Below are 25,465 nucleotides of genomic sequence, written 5' to 3' on the forward strand. Positions count from 1 at the left end.
CGCTCACTGTCAGTGGTCGGTGCCTGCCGACCTGTGCTGCTTGGCTCTGTTTTGTTTTGTTTTGTTTTGTTTTGTTTTTGTTTTTCCCCTTTTCTTTTACATTGCTTTTATTATTATTATTATTATTATTATTATTTTCACTGCTTTTCTCGCACATGAAGCCCGCGCAGAACCCCCGACCCTGCTGAACTACACTACCCAGAATGCCACACGGCGCGGGCGCGAAGGCGCCTCGGGCCAATGGCGGCCGCGCCGGGGCGGGGCGGGGCGGGTGCTGCCAATCTGCGCTGCGCGGAAGGCGCCGGGGCCCGCAGGCGCTGCTCCTACTGCTCCTACTCCTACTGCTGCTGCTACTGCTCCTGCTGGTACTGCTCCTACTGCTGCTGCTGCTGCGTGCGCTGCCCCCGCCCTGCCCGCCATGAGCGGCCGCCCGCCCGGCGAGGCGCTGGGGCGCAGGGTGCTGTGCGGCGCGGAGCGCGCGACCGTGCGGTACGTCGGCGGCCTGCCCGGCGCGGCGGGTAGGTGGGCGGCACCGGGCAGCGCTCGGGGAGGCCGCGGCTGCTGGGTGAGGAGGCTGCAGGAGGGTAGAGGAGGCCGGGGAGGTGGCCGGGGAGCTGTAGGCTCGTCAGCATCGCCCCAGAGCCCGTAAAAGTCACGGGGCTTGTGCCCCAGGAACGCGTTTCCAGGTGTACGAGGGACAAAATGGCAGCTGGGGATGGTGGTCGGCAGGGATGGGTCCTTCTGGGCCAGCCTGGTTACCCCTGTGGTGGTAGGATGGGGAACGTGGGCAAACCGTGTGGGGGATATAGCATCCCTTGACTTTAATAAGGCTTCTTACACAGTCTCGAATAAAAATATAATTTGGAAGCTAGGTAAATCCAAGATGGAAGGGTTGTTAAGCGGGCTGAAAGTCTGCGGGTCGGTCAGGCAGAAGCATGGTAATCCATGACATGACATCTGGCTGGTACCCGTAACGTACAGGGAACCCAGAAGTAATTCTGGGGTCTGTATCGCGCAACGTCAGTGTCATGGGTAACAAACAGAGATCACCCTCAGCCGGCTGGTGTAACAAAAAGCAACCCACGTAACAGTCCTTCATCCACCTTGTGTTTATCTAGCTTCCAAGTTAAAACCCAGATCACCCTTAGCTGGCTGATGTAACAAAAAGCAGAACTGCAATCCAGAGCAAGCTCCGTGAAATTTAGGAGTGGGCCTAAGAAATTCCAGGAGTAAGAATTTCTGCATGTAGTGTGAAATAAGCCCATGTTACTGGGTTACCTTAAAATGCTGAACGTGGCCAACAAATGAAGGGAAGCTGTTGTCTCCCCTGTGAGGGTGGAGGTTCTTGATAAAGTTGTGCTTGGAATAATGTGTCTGGTTCGGGTTACCCCAGTTCAAGAGGGATGCGGATAAACTGGAGAGAATCCAGTGGAGGGCTGCCAATGGGGTCAAGGACATGGACAATGTGTCTTGTGAAGAGAGGTTGAGGGAACTGGGCTTGGTTAGCATGGTAAAGAAGAGAAGTTAGGTGGCATCAAATAGTTGCCTATGGGCGTTTGAAATATGGTAATAAAGATGACAAAGCCAAATTCTTCTATAACAAAGAGCACTAGCCACAAGCTGTGTCTTGAAAGGTTCAGACTGAACATCAGGAAAATCTTTTCCACTACAGAAACAACGTAGCCCTGGAATAGGCTGCCCAGAGAGGTTGGAAACTCTCTTCTTGGAGGTTTTCAAGATTTGGCTTTGTAGAGACTTAACTGTCTAACCTGATCTAGCACTGGTCATAATCTTCTGCTTTGAGAAGGAAGGTTAGGCTAGATGAACTTCAGATGTTTCTAGATGTTTCTAGAGCTATGGTGTCTTACGTTTGAAAACGTATCTACCATATTTTTCAGGAATTTGGCTTGGAGTGGAATGGGATGATCCTCAGAGAGGAAAACATGATGGTACCTACGAAGGAACACAGTATTTTAAATGCAGGTGAGTTGATTCCCACTGTTACCATGTTCTGCATATTATCAATATGGTTATGGGAAAATGCTCTTGGTCAATTTCTCAGGCAAATCCTTTTGTTATCAATTGGCTGATATTTAAAAAGATAATAAATTTGAATGCTGTGACCAGCTATGCCATAAAGGCTCTTCCATTGTTATTGATCCAGTTATAGGGATTAGAATGCAGTAAACAGTTGGAAAATACAAGTCCTGGTTTCAGAGGTGGGTAATAAAATGTGATTTTCTTGGATATTGTTAGTCTTACCTTAGCAGGCCTTTATCTTCTACTTCAGTAAGAAAATCAGTATGTCCTACTTACCTTTCTTATGTAAGTGAAGTATTGGTCTGTATTAACCGTCTCAGGTACTGTTTTGGATTTAAGATGACTTGCATGCATATTGTTAAGGGAAACTACCAAGTAAAGGATAATGATGGATTGATACTTGAACCACTCAGTAACTGTTAAGTAAGTTCAGTTGTGTTTAATGGATGCAAAACACAATGTAGCTGTGTGGGCTTTTATTTTTATTTAATTAGTGTATGCATACATTGTATTTAATGCTGAAGACTCAAGCACTTAACACATTTGAAATTGGGGAATGCAGGACTCCAGGGCAAACAGCTGCAAGCTGTTGATTGCCATGTCAGGGGCCACTGCAACTGCTGAAAGTTTGAGTTAAAGAAAATACCTGGATGAATTCATAGAAGAAAAGTCCAGTAATGACTCTTAAATACTGCGGGCTGCTAGCTCAGTAAGTTCCAGAGCAGACAGTTGGTGAAGGATAAGAGAATACTGAGGTTTTATCAAAATACTTGCCTTGCTTTTACATTTACCCCAACTGTTTTCTTTTGGCTGCTTTTGGAGAAGGGGTGCAGCATTACATGGATGTTTGTTCTGACCAATGGATCACAGCTGGTCATACATGAATGAGGCAAAATGGAGACAAGATTTATACGTCGTTTTTGTCTTCCTCTTATGTTCATAGGCTGGTAGTAACTGTAAAAGGGCAGTTTGATTGCTATTTGTTCCTAACTTTGTGAGTGCTCATTTAAGTAAAATAAATCTAATATAAATCAAATTCTGTGACAGTGAACACTTAGATTTTCAAAAGCCTTCAGTTCATCCTGAAGGAAAATGACAAAAGAAAATATGTTATCTGTGGTCTTGCTTTAGGATGTGTGTTTGCTTTGGTTTGTTGGAAAATGTAAGGCTTCTCTGAAATTAATTCCTTGTGTTAATTATGCTGAGAAAGTTAAAGTCATCGATGAGAAGATAAGCAAATTGTCCTTTTTTTTTTTTTTTCTCCAACTTGCATGTGAATGAAGTTCATAAGACTGGCTGAATGAAGTCAGTACAAAGATTTGTCTGATACTGGCTAATAGCAGATGACTGGAAGAGCATGAAAGAACAAGAAAAGTACGTAGCAACAGTCTTGCTAGCTTTAGCTAGTCACGGTTCAAAGATTTTTCTGAGCTGGAGGTAGTATATATGTATATCTATTTTGCTCTGAATGGATGATTCAACGGAAAGAGTTCTTCCTGTGAATTTCTTCCAAAATAATAATTAAAAACATGTAGTCATGGTGCATGTGTTTGCTAACTCTAGAGCACGTGTTTTCAGCTTGTGGAAATTGTGATTGTTTCCATTTTTATGAGCAGATGAGTCTTGGCACCTTCTCTGACCTGAATTATAGCTCAATGGTATGGAAGGGACTGAGAGAACTGCACGGTTGCCGTATGACACACAGAAGAAAAAGAACTGAGATCAAAATTATTATTTCTATATTGTGAAAAAGTCTTGTATCTGCTGAAATATCTCCAGGGGGACAAATGGAATACCCTGAGGTAGCAGAGGAGGCTTCTGTACTTGTGTCAAGACCTGATAGTGGTTCCAGGCCCGTTAGAGAATATACTCTGCTATCAGTTCACATGAAAGTTGTTCTCAAACCATCAGGCAGAGTTGTTTGGTCTCAGACTGAATCAACAGAATTTACCTATTAAATAATTCAAAACTAAGAAGTAGCTATTTCAAAATCCTTTTTGGGAATATTCTCTGCCAACCTTAGCCAAACAGGGAAGAGGTAGATTGTGTTTAGTAGTGCAAATCAGAGTTCTTAGTCTGTCTTCTTAACTTCCACATTTGTGTATGGTGGGAGCCCTAGAGACCTCATTATGAGAAAATGAGATGATAACACAAAATATCGTCTTTAGAGAGAAAAAAAAAAAAAGAAAGAAAAAAAAAAAACAACAACAAAGAAATACAAGAACTGATTCACTAGGTACAAGGAAAAAAAAGACAAAAATAAGGTGAGGCTTAAGGAGGATAAGGACATTTCTGGTGGAAGAGAAGAAATTCAACATTCCTGGATTTTTCCTAGATTAAGAATAGAAAACAGTCTTTAGACAACAGTGTCTTCTGAGTTTGTTAGCAGAAATTCCTTTTTAAATGCCTTGAATTCAATTGAAGCAGTTTCCAAGTTAAAACTAGTTATTTTCTGCTGTAGGAGAACTAATACAAGTAGTCATTAGTATGCTCCTAGGAAACATGAGCTCAGAGAACACTCTCAATTCTTGTTGTAAAAAATCTGCTTTCTGAATGAAGCTGCCCATAACCATAACAGCCCTAAATGTACTCATCTTTGAATATGCTGTTCATACAATACCTGTTCTTTGTATTCTGTTTTCTGGAGTATTTCTGAAGATCAAGAGAACAGACGTAACTCTGTATAAGTGAATACCTTATTTTGTCAAGAAGATGATTTAAAAAACAAAACCTTCAAGTATCAACTCTTTTGTTTATAAAACAATAGTAGTAAACTTTAAACTTTTACATTGTTTCTTTGTAATGTGTATATATGTATATACATACATAAAACAGAAATTTTATATATAGATATGTATATAATCAAACCTTATCAGTAGTACCCTTTGCTTAGAAGTCTGCTTCTCTAACTCCTTGAATTCTGATAAGCAAAAGCAGCTGATGGAGTACCTTAAACTATAAACAAATGCAATGAAAAGACAAGCTTTTATTTTTAATTATTTCTAAGGTAATTTTGAAAGGGGTGCTTTAAAAAAAAATCTTTCACAGTGATATTTCAAGATGACATCACAGGAAGAAAATAAAACAATATGAAATTTTCCTTCCCAAAGGATCTTCTTAGGAGTCCTCATTTGGATAAATCAGTAGGTCTGCAGACAGCTGTATATAGTCTGTGTAGTATGTTTTGTGGAAACACTACCTAAACTCATATGTTTCATGGCAATATGTATGTCTGAATCATATTTTATGTGATACAAATTCAACTTCTTAAGAATCTGAGAACCAAAGAACAACACAGCAGTGCTTCAAAACACGCAGACGTCATGAGTGTGTTTATCAAATCTGGAGTAGCTGGAAATGACAATGCATACTCTAGTGGCATTTGTGATTCTTCTTCCTGATAATAAAGTCTTGTTTCCTAATAACTGAGGAAGCTGTTACTTTACCTGTCACCCGCACTAGTGTATCATCTAATAAAGTAGGCTGTGTTCTACAGCGCCTCGAGAAATGAGATGTGAATAATCAAGCCTTACAGCAGTGTTAAAATGCACACACAGCAATGAAACCGGGGTGTGCTTTCAAGGTGAAGTTCTGGCCGCACACTCCCTTTCACACAGTGACATGGGTGTCCTGCCCTGGTGGCTGTGGGTTACGGGGACACCTGCCCTGGGCCTGCGAGCCCCCTAGGTGCGTGCACCTCCCCTGGGAGACGCAGCCCCTCCAGCTTTCATGTCCCTGCCTTGCTTCCTGCAGTCTGCTGGGGTGTGTGTGTGTGGGTAGGAGGCACCCCCAGGCTCCCACCTGCATGTTGAGGTGTCAGGCATACAGCTTGCTCTCCACCACCTCCGTCCCCTCATTAGGCATGGGCTCACCTCAGCTCTGTCTGGCCAGGGAGAGGTCATGCTGCTGGCAGGGTGACTTGGCAGCTGCAGACCAGGTCTTGACTGCTGGTCTTGTACCTTCTTCTCTCTCCCCCTGGGTACAGATGTTTTGCTTTCTGTCATACCTCCTTTCAAGCTAAGTCAACCCCACTCCGATTCTCCCCCCCCCCCCCCCCCCCCCAGAAAAAGTCTCTGTGTAATTCCCTGGTTACAGCTTAATCTGGCAGAAGGGTCATCTTCCTCCTTAACCATGCAGACATCCTCTCAGACAGGTTCAGGTATCCCATTCACATGCAGTGTTTACACGTGCATGGCTGTTTTAGCAGCTGGTTTTTGTCCACACCATTTTGGCAGTGAGATGTTTGGATTCCCCTGTGCTAGCTGACATACTTTGCCGCTTACCGCATGAGTTGGGAGTGACATCCTGTTTTATCACACCGAGTGCTTCAGTTCACAGTTGGAAGGGATGTGTTCTCTCCTGCTAAAGAATAGCTTTGTTCTTTATAGAGGAATCCTGATTTTATTTGATTTGATTAATCAAATTTGATTAATTTGAGCAGTGCGCTGTGCTGAGTGGGCATCTATGCTGGGCTGGCATCAATACGGTGGCCTATCCCAAGAACAACCCCACAACCCTGGCGTTATCAGCTGATGCTACTGCTAGAAGTGTTGGCCCCATTAAATTGTACCCTCTTTCCCCAGGGTTGCCTTTCAGAGGAAGGCAGAGAAAAGGAGGGGAGTGCAGGAACTGTAAAACCTGCTTCTGTGATGCGTTCAGCCAGGCAGAATTGCAGCTGCTTCTCAGCTCTTTGGGACTTGTTTTTTTCCCTTTGCTTTATTTTCTTCTGGTGGGAATTTGGACTCCTGTATATTTTTGTAGTCCAGAAATGCCAAGCTAGCCTTGCAAAGGCATTACATGTTTTCAGTTTCTTCTTCAGTGAATTTTATCAGTTGTGAGGGGCATGTTTTTAAATTTACAGACAGCACTTGTGACCATCAGCTGTTACTGTTTGCATGGCATTTATGTTCCTGCCTAAAAAAAAAAAGATCTGTTTATATTAAAATAAACTCTCTCTCCTTCAGGAATGACAGATTCACCTCCAGGAATATCTGCTTAGAACACAAACAAAAGCTTCAAATACAGGGAGATGTCAATCTGATTTTAGGGTCTATGAAGAAAAAGCAGTTTAATAAGGGGAGCGTGCATTCCCAAGATTGCTTTTAGCCTCCAAAGATCTCAGATAGGAGATTTGGATTGTTTCACTGTGTGGTGCTGTACCCAGCTGAGATTTCTGCTCTCTGCTGGCAGTGGGAAGGTGTTGAAACAAAACTGCTGGCCCTAACCACTATCCAAATGTGTCGTGTGCACCAGCAGAGCCTTCAGATGAGCATCTGGAGCTGCAGATGTCGTGGTTTTATTTTTTTTTCTTTCCTTGTTTTGTGGAAGCTCAGACTCGGCTTTCATGTCTGTGTGACTGAGGTAAACTTGGGAGAACTTCAATTACTTGCTGATGCTTGCAGAGCTTCTGCTGTGCAGTCAGGAACTTGATACGCCACAGCAGATCAGTCCTGGGTGTCCCTTACAAGCCCTGTTTGATGCCGCAGCTATCACAGTCTCTATTCAAAAACAAATTGGACGGGCTTTCTTTACCAAAGTGTGTAGATTCTTCTAAAAGGAGTCTGATCTGTTGAGGACCTTCCCCTTAAAGGCAAAGACCTGTTTAGAGCTCATGCAGGAGATAGGCACGGTTTCAAACAGCTCTAATTGGTGACACCCTCTGAGCCGTGCAGGGTGTATGCCTCCAGCCATGGTTATAATTGCCTTGAGGCAGTTGTTGTGAAACAGCCAGTACTGAGCGAAGACACCCTTCCATCTGCCTTTACCATCCAGGCAGATAAAGCCGAGGTGTCTCCTTGGCTGAGAGGCATGCTCACACCTATGCCTGTTGGCAGAGCAGTGTTGTGCTTCGAGCACTGAGAAGTGCAAGTGTGTGACATCCACGGGCACCTGAGGAGCCGTCACGTACCTGTGATGATAGGCAACACTTCTGCTTGGTTCTTCATTAGCAAAGAAGAACAATGCCAATTTCCTCTTTTTTTTTTTTTTCTTTTTTCTTTTTTCCCTCAGGAAAATGGTTAAACAGCAGAAACTGGTAGCTTACCTGAATTTTAATGAGTACCCTTCAAGGGCCCCGAGCATGCCAGCAGATGGGCTGTATTGCTTCAGGCTACTGAGTCGGGAGTAGAAAGTGCCCTACAAGCAGTCTTCCGAGTTGGGGTCAGCCTGCCTATTTTAAAAGCCAGTAAGAAGTGTCACTTGCTAACCAGAGCCAGCTGGTTGTCAGAGCCCCACTTGGGCATATTCCAGGTTTCCTGCTTAAGGACACTGGGGTGCACCTTCAGCCACTTCACTTCTGTGCCGTGCATTGTCCTGGTTCTCGGACCTTCTGCACACATCAGAGCGAAATCCCTGTTCTCTGGCTTCCAAACGCTCAGCTTAAGTCAGGTTGATGATTAGTACTCACGTCCAACCATCCAATGTGCACACTGGGTGACTCCTTGGGCTAGGAACTGTCTAAATAACTTCTTGTTTCCCCGTTGTGGAGAGTGATGGCTGGTTGGTGTGCTTCTTCACGAGTCCGAGTGCTGTACATGGGCTGTGTGATACATATGTATGGTTTGTACAGCTTGGTCTTGTACAGCTTGTACTCCCTAGCGTGAAACTTAATACAGGCAGTGTATTTTAGGGAAAACAACTTGCAGGTAAGTGACCTCTCTCCTCGCACATGTAGTCATTTTGCCTGAAAATAGGTTCTTACTGCAGCATCTCCTTTTCTGTCCTTCTCTCTGACAGTTCTTGAAAAAAGTAGATCAAATTAATAAAATGGAAACAAACTTAGGCTGTGGAATGGATTTGAGTATTTATTACGTAAGATAGCATTGAAAGGGACAGAGTACTGTCCTCGGTTCAGTGAGGACAGAGTTAATTTTCCTCCTAGTAGCTGGTAGGGTGCTATGTTTTGGATTAGGATGAGAAGAGTGCTGATAACACCCCGATGTTTTAATTGTTGCAGAGCAGTGCTTACACCAAGCCAAGGACGTTTCAGCTTCTCACTCTGTCCTGCCAGTGGGCAGGCGGGGGGTGAGCAGGAGCTGGGAGGGGACAGACCCAGCACAGCTGACCCAAACTGGCCAAAGGGGCATCCCGTACTGTACGGGGTCATGCTGAGCAATATATAGGGGTGGCTAGCCAAGGGAGGAGGACCGGACTGCTCGGGGTTAGGCTGGGCATCAGTCAGTGGGTGGTGAGCAATTGCCTTGTGCATCACTTGTTTCATACACATTACTATTAGTAGTACTATTATCATCATTATTGTTATTATTATTGTTGTTGTTATTATTTTCCTGTCTTATTAAACTGTCTTTATCTCAACTCACGGGCTTCACTTTCCCGTTTCTCTCCCCCATCCCCAGAGAGGGAGCGGGAGGGTGAGCGAACGGCTGCGTGGTGTTTAGCTGCCAGCCGGGTTAAACCACAACAGTACTCAGAAGTGATGGTAGCAGGAGAGAAAACCCCTATGATCTTCCTACAATCAAAACAAACAAACAAATAAAAAAAACAGGATGGGCTTGAGAGAGGGAGTGCACCATACTTTTTGTATAGCTTCAAATTACCCTAGTGCCTAAGAAAGCAGGAGGCAAAATGTCTGATTTTCTTTATTTTTATTTCCCTGAGGTTAGAACTGGTTTCTGCAAAGACAATGAGAGGACGGAGGAGTGCATGGAAATGGTGACTTGAGAGGACAGAAATGGACTTAGGAAGGGGCATGGTGATGGAGAGACCCAAAGGTCTTGGCTATGCCAAGCATAAATGGCATGACGAGAAGGCTGGAGGTGTGGGCATCTATGTTAGCTCTGATGAGAGGGTTGGGGAGAGGAAGGAATTAGCAGAATGGTTGAGTGAGCAGCAGGATTGTTGAGTGCAGAGGAATGGAGATGACAAAGCAGGGAAAGTCGAGGTGATAGGAGAAGGAATAGCAGATTTCAAAATAAACATACAGCAGGATATAGGGTAAACTACAGGCAAACAGAACAAGAAATGTTATGTATGGAGACCCTAGTGGAATCTTGCAGCATCTGCCATCTACAAAGCTGTTTGACTTAAGTAAATGCAAGTGTAGGAGTGATGTACATCACGTGTAAGTGATGTTATAATTAAGGCAGTGAAAATGTGATTTGTTGTTTAAAGCAGTGTTGTTAAGAAGAAGTTGCGTGATTTTTACATTAGAGGAAATTTGACGTTTGAACTAAGCAAATGTTTGCAAACTATGAAGAACTTCAAAGAAGTGGAAGGAAGGGCTTAAGAAAGGTTTACTAAATCAAAAACAGGTAATTGAAAATGCCTGTTGAATATGAATATTCACACTGGTTTCACATTCTCTGGGTGAATGTGCTTGTCTGCATGTTTTGTAACCATTGTACTCTAAACTTAGTTGCTACAAAACTAGACTGAAAATTGTTTTAAAGTAAATAATACGTTGGTTCTATCCGGTTCTTTAATTGTGTTATGAGAGTACTTACTAAAATAAATACCAGAAATGTTAATGAATAAAGCTGGCACAGACAATTTCCAGTACTGATCATTTAATAAAAATGTAAATATATGGTGCCCAGGCTATTCTATCTCCTTGCAATAGGTCCATAGGATTCATGGCCTCTGGTTATTGTTTTTCTGAGAGAATTTTGGACTCTGTAGAGTTGATGATGTATATTATGGTTTGCTAATGAGCCACTTGACGTTTACACGCTGTTTTGAAAAGAGGAGTTTTATTTACATAAGTGGTTTCATCCTCCTGAGTACTTTCCAACCAGAGTCAGTGCTCTTCTCAGCTGGAAGGCAGGCAGGTAATCATAACTACCAATTTTCTTCCTGCTGTTTTCTGGCTGATCCTCCTATCAGGTCCTCCATCTGTTCCGCGATACCATTCCCACAACTTGTCTTTGCCAGTTCATCCTGCTATTTCCTTTCTAGTTTTGATAGAAATTGTCAAAGCAATTGCATGGCGAGAAATTGTCATGTGTTTTTCAGCTCAAAGGAAAACTAAGAAACTTCATAGGACTCTGTAGAATGTGCATTAGCCAGGTAATCTTGTTAAATATTCATTTTCAAAATTTGACCAAGTTAGTATTAGTTGTTGTTTTTTTTTTTAAGTTTGAGTTAGTATAACAAGAGGTACAATTTGCATCTTATGTCATTTGACAAAACTGCATTCTCTTAGAATTATGAGTGAATTATTCAAGTGAAATATAGTGAGGGAATGCTGACTATTCTGATTCCTCTCTTCTTCCTACTATTCTGAGTATTCCTCAGCCATAAGCTGAGCTAAGGCTCCAGACAAGTTTGTCATATGATTTAGGTCTGTTTGTGTCTGTCCATAGGTAGAAACTACTTTTCTGGGAAAACTCAGTACATAGTGAGTTTGGAAACAATGGAATGGTTATTTCTGATAATGGCACTGGCGTGGTAATCTTGATGTGTAAGCACGTTTGGAGATGTGGTGCTTCAGTTCTCATAACATTCAAGTGCTATCAGTGATACTTTGCAAGCCTTGCCTGGTTTCACTGAGCAGGAGTGGTGCTCTAAAATCAGCCTGTAAAATATCCCTTTGACTGCTTTGGTTCGTGGTATTTTTCTTAAAGTAATAATCAGTAATTTTTAGACTTTCTTTTTTATCATACTTTTGATAACTTTTCATATTTCACTGTTTCCTGGCTGTTCTTTTCTAGGCATCCCAGAGGAGGATCATTTATCCGGCCAAACAAGGCAAATTTTGGAGTAGATTTTCTCACTGCAGTAAAGGACCGATACGGGCTGAAGGAGCAAGATGTTCAAAATGGGACAAAGAATACATTAGTACTGGGAAAGAAGACCGTGGAACTTATTGGCATGGATTCCATTGCAGAACAACAAAGGCAAGTGTAATATATGAAAATCTAGGATACGTTGCTGTTCAACCATAAGGAAAGAAAGAGTATATGTTCCTCAATGGTTAGGGTAATTATTCCATAGTTCTTGGAGTACTATTTCCTCTAAGAACGTTCAAGAAAGTTGTTGATGAATTAAAAGGTTATTTGAAATTTCTGATACAAATTGTCTAATTTCACATGATGCTCTTTATCTGATGTGACTGCCAAGAGATAACCTTGCTTGTTCCCTTTCTCTGTGTCTGCTGTTTACTTGAACACGAGATCTGATGTTATGTCAAAAGGTGAGCTGGTTCAGCTCATTGTTCTAGTATGAAACCATTCTTTGTTTTGTGGGTTAGTTTTCCGTTGGATCAGTGAATTAGCTCAAGTTGTACAGCAACCACACAGTTGCCATATTGGAAAATTCAAGGAGAATGCATGGAGGGAAACAGGTACATTTCTCTTTTGGCAGCAACGTGTAATTACATGTAGACTGGATCTGGTGAAATGGCAGGTTTTCTTGCCCCTAAACTTACTCTGAAATTTCTTGTTATATTAGTCAAGATCTTGCATGCAAACTACATTCAAGTAACTTTGGGTCTACAAATACTGCCGTTCTTTATCATGTTGGTACATGTTTATTTTAATGTGGCAGTACAGCAGGACAGAGAACAGGTTCCTGCTGAATGATAAATATCATGTGATTGAGATTGATGGAGAACAAATTTAATACAATAGACAATTGCAAATACAGGGTTTTTGCTTCAGATTTCAATGAATGGATGGTAAACTGAAGATTTGGATAGCACACAGGATGATCTGCATATTATCAGTAATGTCTTCTATAGCATTATGTTTACCTGTACACATTGGTGGTCCTTTAAAAATAGATGGATTTTTGTATTTTCTGAGTATTGTACAGTATTTCTTGTTTCATCTTTGTTTAATCACATCAGCACTGACTATGTAACTAAGAGAAGGAAAGCAGAAAGTCACTGTACTGCTAGTAAATTCATCTCTCAGTCAGTTCTTGTCAATGCTCATTTATCTGGGAGGGTAAGAAAAAACAAATAACATAATGATGTGTAGTAGACTGCAGTTCTAATGACCTCCAGTACCAGAGAGGTAACAGTTCAGTAGGTGGCAGTCTCCTCTCCGGGACCACTGATGTACTCCCTTTGCCTCCCAGAACATACTTAGCAGTCAAAACTGCTATTTAAATAATAATAATAATAATAAATATATATATATATATATATATATAAAATGCTTAAATAACTTAGAACCTCTTGCAGAAATTATTACCAAAACCACGTTTAACTTGGAAACTCTAAATTCCAGTTTGCATAGCTACAGTGTGTCTGTTTTATGACTTTTTTTTACAGTTGGATAAGTATCAGGTTTTTTTTTTTGTGAGGAGGCAGAGGAGAGGGGAGTGAAGGGGAAGAGGAAGGTGGGGGAAAAGGAAGAAATCGTGATTCAACCAGACCTACTTTGCAGTATAAGAATCCAAGGAAGTATAAATATCTAGGAAAGATACTAAAATGTGCAGTGTTGATTTATAGAATCATCTAGGTTGGAAAAGACCTCTAAGATCATCAAGTCCAACTGTTAACCTAGCACTGCCAAGGCTACCACTAAACCATGTCCCTAAGCACCACATCTACACATCTTTTGAATACCCCCAGGGATGGTGACTCAACCACTTCCCTGGGCAGCCTGTTCCAGTGCCTCACAACCTTTTCAGTGAATAATTTTTTCCTAATAACCAACCTGAACCTCCCCTGGTTTAACTTGAGGTCATTTCTTCTTGTCCTATTGCTTGTCACCTGGGATCTACCCCCACCCCACTACAGCCTCCTTTGAGGTGGTTGTTGAGAGCAATAAGGTCTCCCCCGAGCCTCCCGTTCTCAAGGTTGTACCACCCCAGCTCTCTCAGCTGCTTCTCATAAGACTTGTTCTCTAGACCCTTCTCCAACTTCGTTGCCCATCTTTGGACATGCTCCAGCACCTCAATTCCAAGTTCTAAAGGAGCTATTTATGAAAATATTATTTTCATAATATTATGTTATTTCTGTTCAAGGATTACTTAACAGAATGTTCTTTCTCATTTAGCCAGCTGAACCTACTGGTAGATATCTCGGTGCGTGAGTGTGCAGTGAGCCATGCTGGTCAGAAGGAGGAAATCAGCAGAACATGTGCTAGTATCCTTTTTTGAAGGTGCTGTATAATATGATACCACAAAAAAAGTATATATTTTAGCATTCCAAGTGTTCACTTCAAAGAATGAGGAACTGTATTTTTATCCTTTTATTAAAAAAAAAAAAAGTTTAAAACCATAGTTTGTGTTTGGAGGCTTATTTCAATGCTTGCAGAGTTAAAATGTAGAAGCCTACAACTTTTGAGAAGGAATGCAGACTGTGGGTGAAAATAAACAATGTTGTCATAGGTTGTTACTGTGACTGACGTTTCCAGCATCGCGATTTTTTAAATTTTACTCTAGATTAGATAAGCACATAAAAATACAGTTGATAGGTTCGGTAGGTACCACAGGTTTCAAATATATAACTAATAATGTATTCAGCGTACTGCATGTTGTAGCTATATTAGAGAAATAGAAAGCGTATTTGTTCATTTGTAAGGATTGGTAAGAATTCCTATCAATACAAAAATTAATCCATTTTTAGATTTGTAAAGTTAAGCTCTCTTAAGTCATTTTTGTACCACAGAGCAATGTAAAATTTGCTGTAACTGAATGGTAGTACCTCTTAGGGCAAACAAATGTATTCTATTTCTGCTTATTTGATTAAAAAAACAAACACCCTAATTCTAGTGTCTGAAAAAGGAAGTTCAGATTTGAGATGTTTCTTTTCTTAATATGGAATTTCAGATATCAGACATATAAATCTATCAAAAAATCTGCTGTCATCTTGGGATACAGTCACAGATATTGCTTCTCAAGTTCCAAATCTGGAAACACTTAATATCAGGTATATTCATATTTGGTTTTCTGTACCTTTGGGGATACGAACAAAAAAGAAGAGGCTCTTTTAGATACGAGGTCAACGTTCATAAGATAGTTGAATGCCTCAATACTGGTTTTAATTGGAGCTAAGTTTTTAAATATTTTTTTTTTTTCATTATGTCCTTAAACAACGAATGCATGTGTTCATGTATGTGATCTCTGTTGTCCTATTACCAGCTTCCAAAGCCTTCATTGTGCAGTACACACAGTGCAGCTAAAATAATTTCAAAGGGATGTAAGCTAAATTGAAATAAATGCCATGTTAGTATAATAACAATGCAAGCACAATTATTGTATTTGTTTTTATAGCTAACGTGACAAAAACGATTTTTAAATAGTTGTAGGTGTTCCATTTTCTTTAACATTTAGCACTGAACAGGTGTTGCAACCTGGGTGCTATTTGTAAAGTTAGGATCTAACTTTGCATGAAGCATACGCAGTCATTTATTATTATCAGCATACATGAGAATATGGAAAATTTATTTAAATTCAATAGAATAATTATTTCATTTTTTCATTGTTGAGAAGTGTGGCCTAGACTAACAGGTTTTCAGAAGTTATTTGTGATTTATTTGTGATGAAACTGGAATGCAAAATGGAAATGATGGTGGAATTTGAAGCTTATGACTACAAACTGAAATAGCTTGAATTTGTTTTTTTTTAATTGTTTTGGCCTTCTGCTAAGAGTTTACTTTAAAAAAGAAAGACATAACCAAGTAAGTCTGTTAATGACTTTTTTGTGCAGGGAATGTTGGAAGAATAAAATTGATAGTTTTCCAGCAGCTCTCTCAAAGCTTGTTTAAATTGGAAAAAATTACTTACAAATATGTAAGTGTAACTACATCGAGAATTTTTTTTTGTCTTAATATACAGGTAGATCATACTTCAAGAAAGAAACACAAATGTCTTTGGAGGGCAGATTAAGAAAACTAGTTTGAAGTCTCCAGTTTTGAATCTTTTAACTATTTGATAGTAATATTTTTTGCTGTTGACAATGGTTATCAAATCCTTTTGTTTTACATACTTTTTGTTTCAATCTAGATAGTTTCAATTAACATTAAGGAGTTTAAGCCCCAAATCAGACTTTGTTTCATTTAGTATTAATGAAAATCATTCTTTTCACATTCAAAATTTAGGGAAAGAAAAGGGCGGGGGAAACCATAGATGAATAAAAATGCATTTTTGAATTGGGAAAGTAAATGAGGAAAAAAGTTTGAATATAAGTAATATTTTGTAATATATTTAAATATGTGAAACAATGTCAGTGTTTGTTGTTTTTTTTTTAAATGCTTACATTATTTTTGTACTTAGTACATAATTCCAAATTAGTGACTTAAATAATTGTGTTTATTTAAGTTTATGGTGATAATTATTCTTTTTACACAGTGAAAACAAAATGAAATTTCCATCTACATCAATTTCTGTATCTAATGTATTTTCAAAACTGAAGGTTCTGGCACTTAATCAGACTGAGATAACATGGACAGAGGTAAAAACCTTGATTTTGTTTTCATTTATATTGGTAGGTTTTAAAACAAGTAAAGCACATTAAATATTATACATTATATTCTTCTTCTGAAGTGTAGTCATCCTCAGAAAAGGTGCTGTGACTTAACTGTATTAGTTGGAAATGTAAGTTATATTGGCACTAGAGTCTAATGAAAAAAATGTTTAACCTCATTTACATTTGTAAATTAACCAGTCATTTTTAAGCATTTTGAAGTAAAATTTAATTTCATGTTCCCAAGGTTGAATACTATTTGTTTCCTTGTACTTAGTAAAAGTTTATCTATATTTTAGTGCATATATAGAACAAATGCAAAGAGAAAGAACATAGGTCAGTATGACATGAAATACTTGTTTTGGCATCACTTTGCATCAGCATGAGATTGGCTTAGTGTCTTTGCATCTACAGAAAATGCTTGAAATACGTGATACCTAGTTACATGCAACACAGACACAGCACAGAATAAACAAAGCTTTGACTTTTTTTTTTTCAGGGACTGAAATATGCAAACATTTAAATGATTCTATTCTAGTATCTTGTTTCACTAAGGATGAAGTCCTGTTCTCAAATACATTAGCATTTGAGCCCATAAGCCCATTTAACATGGGGCTACAGGGCCCATGAAGCCAATCTCAGTAGTGCCGTCCTACAAGTTTGGAACCACAGATTGTGTGACTGTGCAGAACCTGTTTGATTTCATCTGTGCTTGTAGACCTAGACACAGGAAAGCACCAGGTGGAAGAAAGGAAGTGCTAGGCAATCTCCAGTATTTATTTCTGGTTTTGAAAACTAAAATTTGTTCCGAATATGTTCTGAGGAAATCTGCATAAAGTGTAATTTCTGGAATAATTTTTCTCAACTTCTGTTATATTAAATTAAGTTTTGCTCTTAGGTCCTTGTTTGTGCTCAAGGATGGCCAGCACTTGAAGAATTGTACCTTACTTCTAATAATATTACAGTTTTGGAAAGGTAAGACATGTAACGTACATGAGCCTTTTGTGAGTGATGTACTGCAAAGTCAGATAGCAGATAGAGCTACGTTCCTGTAATGATTGCATCACCATGACATAACTGTAAAATAATTGGTGCAAGCTTCATGTGGTGTACTTCAAAACATTTGAATAAGTAAGCAATTACTTGCATGCAGTTATATGCTTAAAAAAATAGTGTTTTCATTAAAAAATAACTAAACGTGGTTTTTTTTTTTAATTTTCTGTTTGTTTGGTGCGGGTTTGTTGATTTTGTTTATTTGTTTGTTTGATGTGGCAGGCCCGATAATGTCCTGCAGACCCTGAAATTGTTAGACCTCTCAGACAACCAGTTACTGGATGGAGATCAGCTGCATCAGATAGCATATCTCCCCAGGTAGCTATTAAACAAATTTGCTGGAAATTCTTTGTCTTGTTCTTATTCATCTCCATAGTTTTTGTTAATGGAAATGTGATCATTTTGATGTTGCATTGAAGGTTTATGGATTCTTGAAATAGAAGCATTTTGCCCTCTTGAGGAGAGTAACTGCGTTATTTAATTGAGCTACATTAATATAGTCTTATTTTTTTATCTTTCATAAGCAAGACATTCTTAAGCTGTTTGTTATGAGATTTTTATTATATACTTATGAAGCTAAAGTAATTTATCACATTACAAAGTTCTTTATGTATTAGTATGTGCTCCTTTGTATCCAAGATAACAGGACTGTAGAGTTTTTCTGGTCTGGCAAAGCAAAAAAGATACAGAAGTGGCTTTTTAGGAAAAAAATTCTGACCATGACAGTGTCGTAGAGGTTCATCAGTAGCTGCGCAGCCATCTCGTGGTTGTTTGAGTCTGCAGAATGCTGGTGGACAGCTTGTTGGCAGGTGTTACTCTTGAGGCTGTCACATTAAAGATCACTGGTGATGGGCAGTTTCCAACAGCAGTTTACACCCATGCTCCCTACCTGTTTGTTCTTTGTAAAGAAAGCAAAATACAGTGAGATTGGAGGGAGCTGGCAATAATTCTGCTGCTTCTCTGTCATCTGCTTGTGATTGTTAACTATGGTGAAGGTTACAGGGGTTACTCTACTGGTAGTAGCATGTCACTGTGTTTGTATTGGCGGGTCCCCTGCACAAGGACTCTCTTTGGAATTTTCATGTGCTTTTTGAGGATAGTTTAAAGACTTTGAAAGATGTGTACTTCAATTTTTTTTAAAAAAGAAAAAAGTATAATTTTTATACTGCATTACATAAACATATTTTCACTTTGTTAAGTGAGTGTGGTGGTACCCTTTACACAGATTATTCTGTTTCACTGTACACTCAGTAGCAATGTCTTTATGGTATTTATGGGCTTGAACTATGATTTGCTGCTCTGGGGCTTATCCAGGGAAAGTAGTGTTCCTTCTTAAAAGAGCACTTTCCTTCTTAAAAGTAGTGTCCCTTCTTAAAAGAGCACTTCAGTTCCAGTGAATGGAATATTGTGGGACTAATGAAAGAGTGTTGTTAATTTGCAGAATTATTATCTTGAGCTGTACGCCAAAATAGCAGCCATGAGGAATTAACAGCCTATTTTTAAAAAAACATATGGCAAATCACACCATTCAAATCCAGGAGTTATTTTGAAAGCTTGAAATTATTGTACTTATTCCTTGAAAAAAAAGTATTCTCTGAAGTGTGGGTACTATCTATATAACTGCCAAAAGTTTATTAGATCTTTGTTTAAAAAAAAAAAAAAGTATATTCCTTTACAAAAAAATGTTCTGTACCAATTACAGTAATCATTGTATCTATTAAATTTCAGATTAGAACAGCTAATACTTAGAAACACTGGAATATCTTCCATACACTTTCCTGATAGTGAATTTGGTATGTAAAAGAAGCAATTTATTTATAGTTTTATAATTCTGTTTTTTTAAAGTTTTCGTTATTGTCTGTAAACTTATTCTTTTTCCTAGGATGCAAGACTAAAATGTTTCCTTCATTAAAGCGCCTTGCAATAAATGACAATAAAATATCACAGGTAGGTTAGATTGTGGTGGGTTTGCATTCTGCATATGCATCTATCTTTGTTTAAGAGTAACTCACAATTTGCTCACAATTTTTTTGATTGCTTGTGTAAGATCTTGAGGCATCTACCGAATTCCTTGATCAACACAGAGGGATGATTTAGAATTTTAAAAGATTCTTGGCATCTCAGTTAAACAGGTTTGTGGTAGTTAGTCCTATCCCTCCTCTACCTCGTAATTCTTCTTGTGGAATTCTAACGATCTAAAATGCTGAGTAGTCCCTGGTCTGTTTAGTTTTTTAATTAAATGTAAGAACAGGATGAAAGTACTTGGTTCTGCTGACCAAAAGAACAGTTTCTTTCATGGCCATTGTACAGGAAAAGTCACTGTTACTGTTTATTGTTCTGAAATGAAGTATGCTTTATGTTTCCTCAAAAGACTGTTCCCCTCCATTTCAGTGGTCATCAATCAATGAGCTTGAGAAACTGCCAAGTTTGCGGTCACTGCAGTGTCACAATAACCCTTTGATGGACACAGAGAAGAACCCGGAGACCCTGAGACAGCTAATTATTGCCAAGATAGGTCAACTGGAGGTTTTGAACAAGTCTGAGGTATGTGATGCATCAACAAATTGCATAAGTCTATGGAAAAATTGTTTTTAAATCATTGCCTGAGGAATTCATTTCATCTTCTTTTAAGATTGTGTTCAGAAAAGTAAAGTACTGATTATTCCATCACCTTTAGCATGAAAGAGGGCAGAAACAGCATCTCTTCTGTAGCTACAAAAAATATCTGCATCATAATACAAGTTAACGTCTTGGCTTAGGTACTCATCTATGGATCAGACAGTACGTAGAGGTACAGAGCTCATAAGATTCTTAATAGCTTTAAAATGTACTGAATTTATGGATCAGTTAGTACTTAGTAATGGGGTTTGTAAGATTATTGGTAGTGCTAACATGTACTGAACATCGAAGTGATTGTAAGGGTCAGTGTCATGAAATAGATTTTCTTTTCTGGAAAGTCATATAATTTTATTGTGCTCCATTCCCGTGCCAGTACAGATCCTTCCTGCTGAAAGAAAAGGAGCAGAGCTTGATTATCGCAAAATATTTGGAAAAGAGTGGCTAGCAGCTGGCGGGAATTGGAACCCAGAGAGAAACAAACCGAGTGAAGAATTTCTTGCTGCCCATCCCCGATACGCAGCGCTTTGCCTTAGTAAGTACAAGTAAAACGAGCATTTCCTCACTTCTGGCATTGCGGTAGCACTTGATTTTTCTCTCTTCAGTTTGTTCCCTTCTGCCAGGGGCTTTTCCCTGTGCTCCTCCTGCCTTGTAAAGCCCACCTGTAGGCAGGCCTGCATGCACCTGGCTTTTGCTGCTGCAGAGCAGCTGCACAGTGCTGCGCCCCTCCAGGTTCTGCTGCTTCATAACTTGTGCTCACTGCTTCAGCTGACATCTGCGAGCACCTGCCCCAGAGCGCTACTGCTGCAGCACCGGGGGCTCTTAGAGGTGGGAGTGTCAGGCAGCACCTCCGCCTGCCTGCTGCCTGCTCCACTCCCTCCTAAATACACAGAGCTGTTGGTCAAGGATCATGCCTGCAGCGCCCCGTGCTTTTGTGCGGTGTTTCTACCGCTTTGTGTGCAGCATCCCAGCTGCTGCGGGAGCTGAGGCAGCAGGTTTGTGCCCAATCCAACACTGATTGCTTTTCTTAGGGCTGCTGTTGGGTGTTAGTCTGAGAACTGCTCATGTCAATGCGCGCTTTCCTTCACACAGAATATGGTGCACCTGAAGAAGGAGAACTGAAGGGACAACAGCCTTTGACTCTGAAAAATCAGCTTCTGAGTAAGAGGCCAGAAATGGTCAAAATTATTCTTTCTGCAGTTGAAATATTTTATAAATTTTGTGTTTAGGGAGAACAAAGCATTCAAAAGCCTCTGAGAGGACACAGGGTTGCAGCATGTAATTCTGTTTCTTAGCAATATGCGTATCTATGACTTGGATTAGATACCTGCTTCTCTGTACACCATCTCCTTTCCTCCCTCTACCCAACCTGAATTATTTTCTTAAATAAGACTTAATGAGGAATTCAGTACTCTATTCTCATAGTCTCAATGACTTCCACAGAAAAGATTTGAGATTTTAACCTTAACAGCTGAATTGTTTTCTGATAGTTTTTTTTTATTAGATTCTTAATTTTAGAACAGTCAAGAAAATTAAAGCTAGCTTTGGTAGTTGGGGCTGTTTACATATTTAAGCTAGATTAATATCCCAGATGTACTTAGCTTTGTTTCCCATTTGATAGAATTGATTGTATATTTTTAATCCATGTCCAAAATAGTATTTTAAGGCACTTATATTCTAATGTTTAGATGGAAAACTAAATAGAACAAGGAATGTAGTTGGCTAGACATACTAGAAACTTTTCTTAAGGGGCCTTAATTTCTAGTTATTTTTTTAAGTTAAAAATATAATACAAATATATTTTGAGGAAATTAAGACAGTTTAAAGCAGGTTTTTAACCTGGAGTAGGCAGTTTCACATTTTACTGCAGGTTATTTTTAAAAGTTAACTAGAACTGAAGCACTTTTAGGTAAACTTACAAATGATAAAAATGAAAAATTAATTTTAACTTTATAGAGAACAACTAAATGCTATCATAGCTGCTCAGACACAGGCTCTGTTGTAATTGAGAAGATCAGGCTGGGGGGGTAAGTGTATAAAAACAGACTAGGAAGTCTTTGTGCTTCTGACAGAATAGGGCTTACCTTATTCACTAATGCTTTACTGTTCTCCTTAAGCTTTGACAATTAAATGTCCTGACAAACCTGAACAGAAGCCAGTAGAAAAAAAGCTACCAGGTAAGAAGTCTTCTTTCTTGTTTCAGATGTATAGCTCCTTTTGAAATAACTGTAATAGAGAATGACAGCTGCCTCTAGCTTTGTCAGCTCCTGAAGACTGTGTTACATAAAGGAATGACAAAGGTAGAACTCATGTGAGAAAGTCATTATTTTTCTGACCTTCACCCAGTTAGTTACTTTCAGTCCAGTTTGAAAATTGAAAATTGATGCATGTGTCACCATGTGTGCTGCTGGTTTCATGTAATGTGTATGAGGCAATCAGAGGCTAATTAATGGGTATGAAAGCTGGTGGGTGTATTTGCCCAGTAACAAGAACATGAAGTTGTAATAGCCAACTATGTAGTCTGCAGTTATAGATTTTTATGTCTAATATCTTACAAATTGCTATAAATTACATTAGAAATCTGATTCTGACCTGTATCAAATTTGTCTTTTGTGAAATGTTAGTGCCTGTAGTGTCTACCAAAATGAACAGACTTTGTTCTAAATCAAAGTGAAGTCTCTGAGATGTAGCAGAATGGTGTCTGAAAGAACAGACTTACACAAACTTTATTCTAAAATAAAAATCACATTTATTATCACAAGTTGCATAAAATCAGATAGATACAGCTTTTACAAAAACGTTTGATAGAAAAATATTTGTCTAAGTACAATGTGTGGTATTACAGGAATAACTCACTATTGCTGTGCCTTTAGGTAAAGCTTCAAAAGAAGTAAAAGTTCAACCAAAATATTGAGTATATCTATTGCAAACACAGGTATCACCTCTGGAACAAACTACATTTACTCATTCAAGATCCATTACAAAAAATATCCTGCCGTGTAACTGACTTCATAATAGAAACCGCTATACAACTCTGCTGGCAATTTGGTTGGGACGAGTTAACGTAGCAATATTTCTAAGAGTGGCACTAGTTCCACAGTGACATTCGTTGATTTGTGCTGGGAAAGCCAATTTCTGGTATGAAAGCTTCAAGGAACAGTCACCAGCTGCAAGCAGACAGAACCTGACTGGTACATGTCCCAAAGGTCACTTAGTTTAGTGTGTAGCAAATTCAAACTCAAAAAAGGTAAATTATGAAGCCATAACACTTTAATTTGGCATGTGGGATCAAAACGCTTCAAAGGTAGTAGCTTATTCTGTCTGACCCACCAGAGATTGAACCGTTTTCAATTTGACATTAGCAGTTATCATTTCAGGTACAAAATACATTATTGCAGTGTTAGAACTGAAGCAGCAATACAGCCTTTCACTGTTGCTATGAGCAAGTATAGCTGAATAACCAGTACTTCGCTACAGCTCAGTGGTAGCAGCATTTTTCTAACCACTTGGTTTCTTTCCCTTTTCCAGAGTCCATGACTATTCAAAGGGTCAAAGGATTGCTCTATCGCCTACTTAAAATTCCTGGTTCAGAACTGAAACTGTCCTACGAAAGTTCTAAAGTGAGTTAAAATTAGGTAATTCAGCAACAAAATACTTCATGCTGCTAAAGGTCAATAGCATGTTCTAAAATACTACCTAATGAAATTGATTTCACTTAAGGAGGGCAGTCTTCCTGCTGTTAATTTAGGACCTGATTCAATGCCTGATCCTCCCTGACTGCAACTGCCTGATCTAAATTTGGTTTACATTAACAGAGGTCTGGTAAGACTTAAACTGAAATCTTTTTTTCCTTTCTTATTCTAGCTGGCAGGAAAAGAAGTTGAACTAGACAACGACTTAAAGCCTTTGCAGTTTTACTCAATAGAAAATGGAGACTGTGTGCTAGTACGGTGGTAACAAGGAGCTCCCTTGATAGGCTGAAGGCAAAACCAAGATGGGAACTGCAGGAGAGTTACGGACTGCCTGCAGACAGCAGGTACAACATGTGCCTGAACACCTGTGGGAGAACACGAATTTCATACGTGGCACCAGAGCACTATACGATAATACTTCCAGCTCCTAGACTTAGCAATTAATCTTTATGAAGGCCTTTGCTTTTGATTGAAGTGTCTTATCTGGGAGACACCAAATAGTACTTGAAGTCTTCAATTAAATAAAACTCAAGGTAACCCTTTTGCCAATATTTTATACTACCTTACCACTGCAGTGGTGAGAATTCATTTGTATGGAACTGATACATGATCTGGTTGTGATGTCCTCACTTATAATAGCTCTAGAACAAAATTAGTGCTGCACTGAAAGAGGCTATTTGTGCTGTTTTCACCTACTTCTAAAGACCTTAAAGCAAAGAAACGTAAATCAGCGGTAACTGTAGAAGTATCTGCACAGCCTTAGAGTGCTTAAGGTCAAAATCTGACAAACCTCAATTATACCTGCAGAGTTAACATACCACAGTATAAGTAAGTTCTCAGCATACTGCAAGGCATTGATATTTAGTTTACATTCTTTAGTGTGCAGTTCCTCAATTGTATTTTACTTTCACTTGTATACCACCAAATTCATACATAATAACAGAGCTACCAGAAAAACCTCCTTATCAGGCTAAGTTTGCAGTACTTCAAGATTTGGTATAAGCAAACTTTGATTTATTTTTTTAATATATATATATATCTAAAATTATAATGGTATAAACAAACTAAACCTAACAAATCCCAAACCCTAGCTGTCCCAGCCCCTGCACAGATGAGAACAACCCCTCAAACTGCATGGAACCTGCTGCAGCAAGACTTACCAGACGCCCTGGTACTAAGCACAGCTCTCCAGTGGATCCTGGTACGGCTCTATACAGAGTTAAATCAGTAGTACTTCAATTTACAAAAGACAGGCTAGTTGGCATTCGTATGTGCATTTATTAATTACAAGTAGGTCTTTGACTTCATATAAAAAGGAAACTGTTTATCTTAAACATTTTGGTTTTTGTCAGATCAACATCTATACTATAGAAAATGAATAGTATCAGTCCACTTGTAATTATCAAAAGGGATGTGCAAATATTGTTACGCTTTAGTTGAAACCCAACATTAAAGGATACCTTAATATTCTGTATTATTCCAAGAAGGAATCCCGATGTACACTTTTCCATCCTTATTATATGCTACCCTGTTATCCAAGGCAAGTCCCTCATCTTTCCTCACATCTACAAGGATCTCCGCACAGCTCCTTTGCTCTCCAGAGCTCTCTCAGTTCCTGGGGAGAATACTGAGGGGAAGACAGCATACCACTCTCGCATGCCTTCTCACACAACCAGAGACTATCCTGTTA

The 25,465-nt window shown here is 39.3% G+C and overlaps 2 protein-coding genes across 4 annotated transcripts in view; one reads left to right on the plus strand and one right to left on the minus strand.

Moving 5' to 3' along the window:
• Positions 1-298: 298 nt before the first annotated feature.
• Positions 299-24,086, plus strand: TBCE (tubulin folding cofactor E). The gene is made up of 16 exons (XM_084284626.1): positions 299-518; positions 1,899-1,983; positions 11,709-11,898; positions 14,008-14,092; positions 14,779-14,878; positions 16,300-16,402; positions 17,313-17,389; positions 17,690-17,785; positions 19,196-19,260; positions 19,350-19,414; positions 19,859-20,011; positions 20,465-20,618; positions 21,176-21,244; positions 22,201-22,260; positions 23,612-23,703; positions 23,948-24,086. The coding sequence occupies exons 1-16, from the start codon at positions 419-421 to the stop codon at positions 24,038-24,040; spliced, it is 1,587 nt and encodes a 528-aa protein (XP_084140752.1). The 5' UTR covers positions 299-418; the 3' UTR covers positions 24,041-24,086.
• The window catches only part of B3GALNT2 (beta-1,3-N-acetylgalactosaminyltransferase 2), a 31,105-nt gene continuing 28,457 nt past the window's right edge, over positions 22,818-25,465 (minus strand). For all 3 annotated transcript variants that reach the window (XM_084284629.1, XM_084284628.1, XM_084284627.1), the window contains exon 12: positions 22,818-25,459. In XM_084284629.1, coding sequence (XP_084140755.1) covers positions 25,325-25,459 — 135 coding nt within the window. In that variant the 3' untranslated portion in view covers positions 22,818-25,324. The remainder of the gene's footprint in view (positions 25,460-25,465) is intronic.

Source organism: Netta rufina (assembly GCF_964035555.1).
Source record: "Netta rufina genome assembly, chromosome: 3".
NCBI classification, from domain to species: Eukaryota; Metazoa; Chordata; class Aves; order Anseriformes; family Anatidae; genus Netta; species Netta rufina.

What these genes read in the sequence shown, in the direction of transcription:
- TBCE (XM_084284626.1), top strand. Translation starts at nt 419, where the DNA reads ATGAGCGGCCGCCCGCCCGGCGAGGCGCTGGGGCGCAGGGTGCTGTGC. An exon ending in ATGACAATAAAATATCACAG is followed by an intron (nt 19,415 to 19,858) that starts GTAGGTTAGATT and finishes CCTCCATTTCAG; the next exon opens with TGGTCATCAATCAATGAGCT. An exon ending in ATACGCAGCGCTTTGCCTTA is followed by an intron (nt 20,619 to 21,175) that starts GTAAGTACAAGT and finishes TCCTTCACACAG; the next exon opens with AATATGGTGCACCTGAAGAA.